The sequence below is a fragment of the Macrosteles quadrilineatus genome, unplaced genomic scaffold (assembly GCF_028750875.1).
Source record: "Macrosteles quadrilineatus isolate MER2022 unplaced genomic scaffold, UCM_ALF_1.0 Scaffold_17__1_contigs__length_3442018, whole genome shotgun sequence".
Taxonomy (NCBI): Eukaryota; Metazoa; Arthropoda; class Insecta; order Hemiptera; family Cicadellidae; genus Macrosteles; species Macrosteles quadrilineatus.
Genome location: NW_026542610.1, coordinates 3253953 through 3266406, shown reverse-complemented (window position 1 = coordinate 3266406; position 12454 = coordinate 3253953). Strand labels below are relative to the sequence as shown.

At 34.6% G+C, this 12454-nt stretch overlaps 1 protein-coding gene across 1 annotated transcript; it reads right to left on the bottom strand.

Moving 5' to 3' along the window:
• Positions 1 to 7150: 7150 nt before the first annotated feature.
• Positions 7151 to 9394, bottom strand: LOC129005216 (uncharacterized protein K02A2.6-like). The gene has a single exon (XM_054434049.1). It carries the CDS (start codon positions 9392 to 9394, stop codon positions 7151 to 7153), a length of 2244 nt encoding a protein of 747 aa, XP_054290024.1.
• Between the last annotated feature and the right edge of the window lie 3060 nt (positions 9395 to 12454).

The following is a 12454-nucleotide window of genomic DNA, read 5'->3' as shown; positions in this document are numbered from 1 at the left end:
CTCGTTTTTAGGCCAGTAATAAACTATTTACAACATTTGAAGAAAATCGTCGGAGCCGTTTTTGAGATCTTGGTGCAAGCATACATGCATACATACATACAAGCAAACATTGTTCATATTAGAGTATAGGATAGGATATTGGTAAGAAACCTTGTGCCATTCTCTTATTTTAGTTTTTATTTTAGCTGTAGTTGTACTGACGTTTTCCAGTAATATAACTGCATTTTCAAAATGCCATTTTGTGGAAATAAAAGTTCTTGATTCTTGATTGCGGTTATAGACGAATCTAAACAGTCAATCAGTTTTCCTGGAAGAACAGAAAATTTCTGGAGTTTAAAGGAGAAATATTGAACACAGGAGGAGAAGACAATTAATAGGAAATATTATACGTATTAGATGAGTAGAGGAGATGCCTGGTCTCACAGTAAATCCAGATACACAATCATACTTCGGGAGATGAATCATTTTTGCCAGATATATTAAGCAACTTAAAAAAAGAAACATGAAGAATATACACATCATGTTGTCACAGTGGTAACAATCTGTCACCAAGGTAATCTTTAGTAAACCTACCTAAAGTCAGATCAAATAAATACGCGCAAGAAATGTTTACTGGTAACAGCTTTAATTCGGGAAACATTTGTGGAAAACACAAAAAAATAAGGCCGGGTCCAAAAAATGCTAAAATATTTGTACAAGAAGCGCTTATTATTTCAAAGCACTATTAAATATCGTGAGTCAAAGGTAGGCCTAAACAAACAAACAATAAATCTTCATAAATAAAATTAGAGTTTAGTCTGTACATTGCTCAGAATTATATATTTTTGATTATTTTTACATTTTATACATTAGAGAAGCCGGAACAACTCAAACAAGCCTTATCTCAATTGCTGTCTATCTCTCCAGCACTATACAATGCCCGAGCGGAAATACCATTGATATCATAAAAGCTTACCCAACGATGTGAGCGTGAGCCTCCCAACGGCGTACTGTACTTTTCTGTACTATTCAGTATATTATGTATATTCAGTACTGTACTATTCAAATTGTCTAGGTCTAGTAAGGACCGTTTCCCGACTGTACGCAGGATATGAGCATGTATTGTCATTGACTAGTCAATTGTATCTACATACAGGGTGTTGAAAATGTCTGGAACCAACATTATATCTGGTGAGTGGTTAAAGAAAAACAACTGATATTTTGTGTACGGATATACTATGCTTTTACCTATCTTTTGGTGCCTTATGACAATTTTTACCACTTATAGGGAACGTCCTGTGGAGGATGCAGTAAAAAGTTTTAATGGAAGCCTATGGTAAATGATACATAATTTTAAAGGCCATTTTTTTCTGAGTAAGGAGCCACAAGTTTCATCTCAAAAGGACCACCCTAGCAAAAATGGCGACTGTTTGAAATTTAAAAAAACCACTTATAGGGATCGTCCTGTGGAGGATGCAGTAAAAAGTTTTAATGGAAGCCTATGGTAAATGATACATAATTTTAAAGGCCATTTTTTTCTGAGTAAGGAGCCACAAGTTTCATCTCAAAAGGACCACCCTAGCAAAAATGGCGACTGTTTGAAATTTAAAAATTCTGTTCCCTATGTGATTTTTTTAAATTTCAAACAGTCGCCATTTTTGCTAGAGTGGTCCTTTTGAGATGAAACTTGTGGCTCCTTACTCAGAAAAAGATGGCCTTTAAAATGATGTATCATTTACCATAGGCTTCCATTAAAACTTTTTACTGCATCCTCCACAGGACGTTCCCTATAAGTGGTAAAAATTTTCATAAGGCACTAAAAGATAAGTAAAACCATAGTATATCCGTATCCAAAATATCAGTTGTTTTTCTTTAACCACTCACCAGATATAATGTTGGTTCCAGACATTTTCAACACCCTGTATAAGTATAAAAGAGGATGTTGGTATATTTGGCAGTGATAAACTCAGACACCGCTGGACCGATGGCCACGAAACTTGGTACATACGTGTAGAATTTCATGGAATAGGTTTATACACCATCAATTTCGTGATCCGTCCAATTGGCTCCGCCCCAGTGGCTCTGGAGTTTCCCATGTTAACCTTATGAGAAATGGAATTAATGAATCTTAACAGCTGTTTCAATTAAACAAGTTGGTTATGTTCTATGATGTTCAATAGCATTAAAGTTACAAGGATTACCAACCGGGTGCAGCACTATTATTTCTTTTACATTTATGACAACAGCTAATTTGCAACCAAAAGGTGAGTGAGCGTAGCGAACGAACTTCAACCTGGAGGCGAGTTAGCGTAGCGAACGAGCTAACCTGAAGGCAAGTGAGCGTAGCGAACGAGCTAACCTGAAGGCAAGTGAGCGCAGCGAACGAGCTCCAACCTAAAGGTGAGTGAGCGTAGCGAACGAACTTCAACCAGGACGTGATTGAGCCATGCGAACGAGATCATCTTGAAAATTAAGAAGTTAAACGGGGCAAAGCCCGCGGGTTACAGCTAGTTGTATATATTTGTTCCTTCATCTTTTCCTTAAAATACTCACATATGGTGGCGTCGAAATAATAACTCTACTTCAGTAAAGAACAAATTTAATATTACACCCTGCAATATGAAATATTTTGTCCAACTGAAAAGAAGAGTGATATAATTTCGAAACCCCTTAATAATTGTACATTTAAAATACAGCAATACAATTATTATTATCAATTATCAATTACAACATATAATTAAAGCTCCATATAAAGAATTGTGTCAGTAAAAAGGTCAGGATGGGTTTATTCGCCAAATCAATAAAACACGCAGTTAACGTAATCTGTATTGCTTTCATGATTTAACAATATATAGTAAGTTTACTATTCCTCCTGTATGTCCCGATTGCACCTATGGTCAGGGATTAGTACCTACGATTGCACCAACAGCCCTTTTTTGGGGTACCCGTTAATACTAATGTTTGCATACTTTTAATCTTTAAGTACGGTATTTAAATTATCTAACGCGGTAAAACTTTGTTTATTTGTTAAATAACAAACATTGTCAAGGTTGATTATACATTGCATGAAAAATACATAGAACCTAAATTGCTTCTCGCCAAATACACACCAAGCTTATACACATGTCTGGAAATTCTGCGTCAGCGAACTATAGCCATAGATGAACTAATATTAAAATTAGTACCTATCCTTATTAAAATTGAAGGCCTTTTGGTTGAATAAGGCCTTCATCAGGGAATTTTGGGTAAGTCACAGACTCCACATACAGGCGTACGTAAACAGAGAGCTTCTTTCTAATTTTTCTTCTGGTCCAAGAACTAAAGTTGAATGGCCTTTGTGAAAAACGCGTAATATATGAATATAATTTGAGAAAAACTTAAGTGTTAAATAGTCGATGGTGTTACGTTAATTCAACTTTACAACTATCCTACCATATAATGTATACCATATACGAGAGAGGTCGTTCAGTGGCCAAAAACTCGACCAAAATAATCTATATAAGGTACAGAGTTCTATATTTCCACCCGCAATGTAAATAAAACATGCGATTGAAATTTCTTCCATTTGTTTTGATTTTCTGTTTATATTTCGTTGTTATTTCGTCACCAGCACGGCAAACCATATTATGGCCCATATGCAGTTTTTTAACCGACTTCCCCACTACCAACAAAAGGAGGAGGTTCTCAATTTGTTTGTGGCGATGTTTTTTTATTTCTATGTATGTTCACCAATTTCTCTGTGATTCTTTTACCGATCAGTGTGGTTCCACCACCAAAATAACCAGGAGAGTTTCTATTTGGTACCTTATATATTATGTTTAAGTATAATATTTGTTTCGGTGAAAAATTCTGAAAACCTTAAATATTCAACATTTATTTTGTTTACATTTGTGCAGATTGTTTACATTTGTGCAGAGAAGGCAATAAATAGTAATAAAATTCCTACAGCTGTTAGTTGAAACCATTTAAATGAAGCTACAGACAATTCTTCATGAAACAGTTGCTTCATATTGATCAATAAACTATTTCTTGCCATGGAGCCTAAATGAATTACATTGAGAAAAATGCATTTTGTTTTGGTTACTATAAAAAATTTATTTTAACGTTTGACCTGATTTGTGTATACAGTAATTCTGTTTTTAGTATTGAATATTCTGAGTTACAAAAACATGTATGTTTCAGTGAATAGCTGTATGATATTGACAAATAAAGGTGTATTGTGAAAACCAAAGCATTCGTAAAACAGGTCTAAATATAAATTAAATGCAATTATTCCTTACACGACCTAAGAAGTGTGACAGTGCATAATCGTCAATTGTCTTAAAAGTTTTAAATATTTGAATTACTAAACATAGTACAGGTAAAATAGGGTTTTATAAACAACAAAATTTGTACATTCATGAAATTTCACCTGTGAGTTACTAATAATATGAGAAATGAAGATCCGATGAGTTCCCAAAATTTTGGGCGTCCTAAGGCCCTTTTTGGGGCCCTTTTTGTTCCGAAGGGCCCTTGTTCCTGAATAATTTAGTTTTTACGTTTAAGGTCGAGTGAGGTGTGGTTTTCGATGGTTTTAGTTATTTTAAATCGATTGGGACTAGTTTTAAGTGTATTAAACGACATCATACAGGGTGTTTCGAAATATTATTACTTTTTATGATATTTAAACATTTATTCATAAAGTAAAAAATTAGTTACCTCCATGCCCTATATAAAAGGGGATTATTGAAAATAATTGTAATTCTTTACTACGTAAGGGGAAAGGATCACAAGAAGTAAGAGAAAATATTAAATACCCCCGTCACAGCAAACCTGCAGACCAAACCGAATTTCTGTTTTACTTACTTGATTTTCAATTAAATCTAAAATAGCATTGCGTTTAACGATTACCTAGGTTTGCTGCTACAACGAGGCTAATAAAGTGTGTTTATAGTTAAATATTAATAGCCTAGTATAAAACAAATAAATTTGACAAGTTTGATCAAAATACCGGGTGTCCCACGAAGGGCTTTAAACGTTTGATTTTATATTACGTGCCCATTAATGCACCGAACTTTTTTAAACTTTACACAGTTTACAAAGTAGGTTTTAAAAATATTCTGGAAAAATTTCAACTCTCTAACCTTAGTAGAAACAAAATGGCGGCATATTGACAAATTTATCAATGTGGTTTCTATAAAAACTACTTTCATGATTTATTATTAGTTATTTATTAATTATTATTATTTATTAGTTATTTGATTTATTTTTAGTTTTCCATTAGGCTATGTTCTACTTTTTTTATTTAATGCTGCTCTGATGTCTTAGTGCTGTCCTGGTCGTCATAACCACGAAAGATAACCGTACTTGTATTTATTGAAAATAAGTTTGGAGGAACCTAAGATACAAAGTTGCAAACGTCAGTATGTATGAAAGGTGTTTTTGCACCACATTGTTCGTGCTTTAAGATTGGTGTTGCCTGTTCTGCAATATGCAAGGTTTTAGGTTTGTAAAGGGGAATCCTGCTTTGAACACCAACTTGGACAAAATCAGTAAAAATGGACAAGTTGCTAAGAATAATAAAATTGTTAATGAGTCGTCTGAGAATAATTATTGAGATGATGAAATTGTAAAGAGAGATACTACGGAAATCGTAGAAAAATAGATTTAGTTTAAGTACTTCATTTTAATATGTAATGTAAGGTTTTATACAAATACAATTGTTTTAATTTGTAATAAATGTAAAAAAAAAAACAACTTTAATAACTACCTAAGAAAAATACATATCAATTTGAATAGATTTGCATAAAAAAACAGGTTGAAAGATTATTCACACCACCTTAAAAGTTGACATTTTTGCCTAGTAACCTATGTTATTATGTTATAGTGTAAAACTTAATCCATCCCCTTTTAGCAAACATCCCATATAGGATATATAGGATATATATAGGAGATAAGCTATTACTGAAGATCTTATGGTAAAACATAGACCCGAAACCGATTTACGTTTTCATTTCGATGCCCCCAGATGCCTAAAGGGGGCTATTAAATATTTTAATATCCACTTAAAATATTATATATGTGTTTATATACATATACTGTATATAATATAATATATCCATGTTATATACGTGTCCGTAAACATGATAACTCGAGTAATTTTGGTTCAATTTTAACTAAACAGCATAATCGGTCCATGGAACAGGGTTTTATGTGGTAAAAAATCTTTGACCCTCAAAAGACAAAGTTTCCCAATTTTTCTCTAGAGCATTTTAAAGAGCTTAAAGAAAACAAATAATCTATATAAATAAAATTAGAGTTTTGTCTGTACTTTGCTCAGAATTATATACTTTTAGGTTATTTTTACGTTTTATACATTAAAGAAGCAGAAACGAGTCTTATCTCTATTTCTGTCTGTCTGTCTGTCTGTCTGTCTTTCCCTTTGTCTGTAACACTCAAGATGGCATTTTACGCAATCTTCTCAGTGAAAACCAGAGTACCTATCAGGATCCAAGTCATTTTAATGTATTCACTGGATTGGCGAGAGTGTCTTTAGTGATTTAAATATAGCCTCACTACTTTGTAAATAAAATTACGGACGTTCAAAAATGCAGTTTTGTGCGATTTTTGTCAAATTTTCGTTCAATTTTTATCACATAATCGTCTATGAAATAACGAACAGCTGTTCGGATCAAGATTATTTTTTATAGCTGTCAATGATATGTTTACAAATGTTGTTTACAAATACCGCAACCATTTCGAATCACGTTTTGAAAGCAAATCCCAACCAAGTGAGATTAAAAACGTTTTTCTTACATAACGGATTTAATTAATCGCAAGTGCAATAATATAGTCTAATAGTGTAACCGTAAATGAAATTAAATAACTAGACATCGTCCAAATCGGAACCAGAAATTCTTTGAGTATAAAATTTTTCTTCAGTTTTGACAACCAGAAAGAAGACCTTGAATCAGTGTTGTATAGGGCTGGACACTGAAATGATCGTCACCAAAATGATAAAGCTTCATAAATTATATTTATTTATTGGTACTGAACACTGGTTTTTAATAGAACTCACCATAAAAACTCCAAAATTAACATCAACACAACAAACAATAATAATAATAAATATTACATCATCTGATTTAAGACAGAATAAATGTCACATGTCACATGTCCTTTTTTTTCAATTTCAATCTTTTTTCTTTTCCATTTTAAATTGTCTCAGTTGGCACCGGTTTCTTCTGAAAACTGCTCCGCTGTCCATTTGTACAAAATAGGAATTCGGGCTTTTGTGTTTCTTGACAACTTTTCCTTTTGCCCATTCTCGAGTTCCCTTTTGGACATAAACTTCTTCGCCCTCCTTTAATTCTGGAAGTAGATGAGCCGATCTGTCATAATATGTTTTTTGTTTTTCTTGGGCTTGCTTCAAATTTAGAACTGTTTCATTGGTAGGGAAGAGTGGTTTCATGGAATCTTTAGTAGCAGGAAGAACAGTCTTTAGTAGTCTTCCCATTAGCATTTGAGCAGGTGCTCTGAGATTAGCTTTAGGAGTATTATTGTAATCGATTATGGCCAGGTTTGGATCTCCCTTGGTCTTTAGCGTTTTAGACAGCATTGACTTTAAAGTTTGTATAGCCCTCTCCACCATCCCGTTAGATTTTGGGTAGTACGGAGACGAAGTTATATGCTCAATTTTATACCTTTCTGTGAACGTGGAAAACTTGTGGCTATCGAACGGAGGGCCATTATCGGAGTGTAATTTCTTAGGCAGGCCATGAGATCTAAATATCTGTGTCAATCCTGCAGTTACTGAATCAGCTGTTGTTGTACTCATCTTCTTTACTTCCACAAATTTGGAATGATAGTCAATCACTAGCATGTGATTGGTATTGTTAATTTTGAAGAAATCAACTCCAATTTCTTCCCATGGGATTTCTGGCACTGGATATGGTTTAAGAGGTTCTTTTGGGTTTGATCTTTGGTATTCCTGGCATGTTGTACATTGGTCTACTGTGTTTTTTATGTCTCTCATCATTCCTGGCCAGTACCAAGCCATCTGTGCTCTGTTTTGGCACGAATTAATTCCTTGGTGTGAAGCGTGTAGTTGCCTCAGCATGTCGGGTCGCAGCTCACTCGGAATAACAAGTCGGTCTTCCATATATATCAGATCATCGTATAAATGTAATTGATACCTTTTTTCCCAAAAAGGGTGAGCTTTGTCATCACAATTTTGTTTGTGTTCAGGCCATCCATGTTCTATGTAAAAACGTACTTGCTTTAGTGCGGCATCCCTTTCTGTAGCATATTTATGTCTATTTACTACATCGTCATTAGCAAAAACTGCCAGGGAGTAAACTACCTCAGCTCCGTTGTCCAGATAACTTGTGTTTAAATGTTCATCTATTGGAGCTCTCGACAGGGAGTCTGCAATGAACATTTTTTTTACCGGTACGTGAACTAATTTAAAATTGTATCTCATCAGTTCCATCATCATTCTCTGAAGCCGTGGTGATAGACTTGCTATAGGTTTGTTTAAAAGACCAAGTAGAGGTTTGTGATCTGTCTCTATTGTGAAGTCTGTTCCATATAGGTAATAGTGGAACTTTTTACAACCATTTACTACTGCCAGAAGCTCTTTTTCAATCTGGCTGTACCTTTGCTGAGTTGCTGTTAAAGCTGAAGAGCTGTAGCCGATAGGATGGTCATTTTGAAAAACAACGGCCCCGAGGCCAAATTTGCTAGCATCTACAGACAAAGTAGACTTCTTTCTTCCATCAAAATAGGCCAAAACAGGAACCTTTGTTATCTCCTCCTTTAATGCTTCAAAACATTTTTGTTCTATACTTGTCCATATAAAAGACTTGTTTTTGCTCATCAGTAATCGTAGTGGTCCTGTTTTATCAGATAGATTATCAATGAACCTTCCTACATATGTAATCATTCCCAAAAATCTTTGGAGGTAATTTTTATCCCTAGGGCTCGGGTAGTCCTGAATAGCCTTCAGTTTGCATTCGGTTATTGAAATACCTTGTGGAGTAAGTTTGTGACCTAGATATTGGACACTTTCACGGCCAATCTGGCTTTTTTCTTTAGACAGCTTAAGTCCAAAATATCTTGCCTTTTCCAAGAAAGCAGCCAGTCTTTCATCATGTTCTTCTTTTGAGTTACCAAACACTAGGACGTCATCTATGTATGCACTCACTCCCTCCAATCCACAGGTTACATGGTCCATTGCTTTTTGGAAAATCTCTGGGGAACTATTCAATCCGAAAGGTAGTCTACAATAACTAAATCGGCCAAAAGGAGTAGCAATGGTGCATAACCGAGAACTATTCTCTGATAACGGTATCTGTAGAAATGCTGAAGAAGCATCCAGTACACTGAAGTATCTTGCACCATCCAACTGTGAGAAAATTTCTTGGAGCGTCGTCATTTTGTAGTGTTCCCTTTTTATATATTTATTAAGAGTTCTTGGATCAATACAAATTCTAACTTTACCATTTGGCTTTTTTGCTATTACAATCGGATGTACCCAATCAGTAGGTTCGCTTACCTATCTTAAAATACCGTCTTTGACCATTTTATTTATCTCTTCCCTAACTGTATCATTTAAAGCTTTAGGGATAGCTCTGGCAGGAATAACTTTAGGAACTGCGGTATCTTCAAGTTTTATATCATAAACGAATGGTAATTTTCCTAGCTCATCACCAAATACATCATAAAACCTATCGTACACACTTTCACTTGGTTTAGTTATTTCATTTACTCTAGAAATGAGATTCAGTTCTTGGCATGTTTTAAGCCCTAATATGGGACAGGCATCTTCATTCACAATGTAGAATTCTGCTAAAAAATTTCTTTTAGAACCCCCCAGTGTACAATTTAGAAGGCAAGTACCTACAACTTTGATGTCATGCCCACTATAAGACTTGAGGCGTTTACCTGGAGTCGTCATGTTAGCGTCAGGAGCTATTTGTTGATAAAGCTTGTAAGGAATAACATTGACGTCGGCGCCAGTATCGAGCTTAAAAGATATGTCAACCCCATTTACGGTAATATTCTGACACCAACTATGTTTTGAGTCTACAGTGTTGACAACAATAGTTTCAATACTTAAGTCCTGACTCTCGCCACTAATTCCCACTTCATTAGGTTCAATGTCCTCATTAGATTCAATGTTATGAATGTTTTGGGCCTTACAGGCGTTTGCAAAGTGATTAAATTTCTTGCATTTTATACATTTCTTTCCCCAAGCAGGACAATTTCTGTAATTGTGAGTTTTTAAACATTTAGAGCAGACTTTAACTTGTCTTTTATTTGTAATGTTACTCGAATTTGGTAAAGTAATGTTATGAATTTTAGATCCTACATTAGTTGTTTCGTCAAGTTGTGAATCAAGTTTCATTAGTTGCACTTGTTTTTTACTCTCCTCCCTAGCCGTGCAGTAGTGAATTGCTTTATCAAGTTTCAAATCACTCGTCATCAACAACCTTTCTTTACACGCTTCATCTTTAGTCCCTATTATCAATAGATCTCTTACAAGGCTTTCTTCCTGATCCCCGAACTGACATTTTTTTGCCTGATTTTTTAGACTAGTTACAAATGACTGAACTGATTCGTCGGACTTTTGCCTGAGGTTAAAGAAAGTATACCTATTAATAACAGTGTTTACTTTAGGCTCAAAGTATTCGTCAAAACATTTAATTACAGTGTCTAAATTGTCTTTTTCCCCATCATCCAATTCAAAGGTGTTGAAAATGTCTAGGCAACCATCCCCCATTAAACATAGCAGTAAAGCAACTTTGATTTTCCCCGACTTTTTAGATTTTTCAGTTGCTTCCAGGTACAACAGAAATTTTTGCTTGAACTTAGTCCATTCATTTAATGTGTTGCTATTTAAATCAATAGCTGATGGAGGTTTTAAAAGGTCCATTATTCTATTTAAGTTTGTATATTACCTTTACCGCTGCCACCAATGATAAAGCTTCATAAATTATATTAATTTATTGGTACTGAACACTGGTTTTTAATAGAACTCACCATAAAAACTCCAAAACTAACATCAACACAACAAACAATAATAATAATAAATATTACACCATCTGATTTAAGACAGAATAAATGTCACATGTCACAACCAATAGCTTACAAAAAAGGTTTCCACTCATTGACGGCGCTTCAATGGCGGTTGTGTAAAGTGTAAAGTAAAAAATCACAACTGCAGTGGGTGATTGTAACAGAGGTTTAACAGAGGAAGTGCTAAACTCGCTTTTGCAATGTGTCACTTTCTGTTTCTACTCACCGTGTGATGCAATCGCTGGACCATACAGCCAATAGGCCCATAGCTCATATCTTGGGTACGTAAGCCTACATGACATTCATAACAACCTTTTTGACGACGATCCTTGATACCGGTACTTTTCCATAGAATACATGGCCTACCTACTTAAGAAATATAATTACAAATGACCAAAACCCCAACATTGTGTGATTTTCGTCACATTTCCTTCTAATGTTAATAGATATACTAATCATTGTTTAGAGAATGCGTAATCTATTAAATAACAAAAAGTTGTTTGGGTAAGGTTGTTTTTTTTTTCAAACTGACACCGATAAGTTTACGCTATAACTTTTTACGAGAAAATCCAAAAGCAAGAGATCAATAACCTCGGGACTAGATATTAATGTATTTAATTGGTTGGATGTACTATAGTTCTTAGGTAGGTTCTTACGTAGGTACTGGTTCTTTTCCTTAGAACCGTTGGTAGCTGCTAGAATCATTTTTACGTAGGTACCAACACATCACTGTAGTTTACAAATTAGTTATCGTTGGTGTTGCACCTTATTTATTAGAGCCGTCCGTATTCAATTTAAGTGATGTCTTAACTCTGTATAAGTTTTGCTTTTTCCGTCTAGATTTCAAATCTTAGCTTACCCGGTATGCTAAGAAAATGATAACCTATTTGAGTAAAACATTTGTTGGGCAAACCATCATGAATTGTTTACGCCTTTATATTGTTTATGTATCAATAGTTCGTGGCCTTTTTTGGATTGTAGTGTGTATGTCTGTTGGTAACGCATTAATGTCCTTATTTCTCAGTGTTTCACGGTATGGACAAGAGCACCTTTGATACTGAAAATGTTAACCGGAATAAAGTGTTAAATGGTGAGGTTGAGGTAGTACTTTAAATACGTTTAAGTTAACCGATGTGGAAAGTAACTTTCAATTATAGGCCTACTTTAGGGCTACGCTTCATGGATCTATAAAACATTTTTTAGTTTAATCATTGGACATATGGACCATAACAATCCGGGTGACATTTAATTGCGAAGCATTTATTTTGGCTTGAACTGTCAGATACTGTATTTGCGAAGGTTTATATATAATAGTTTTGCCAGCATATCTGCAAATATGCAAACTAACTGCTTTCTTAATCTTAATATAAGAAGGTTTCAACTGACTACTATAAGATCCCCGTGCGTAGAACGGGCA

Coding starts and splice junctions, on each gene's coding strand:
- LOC129005216 (XM_054434049.1), bottom strand. CDS start 9,394: ATGACGACGCTCCAAGAAATTTTCTCACAGTTGGATGGTGCAAGATAC.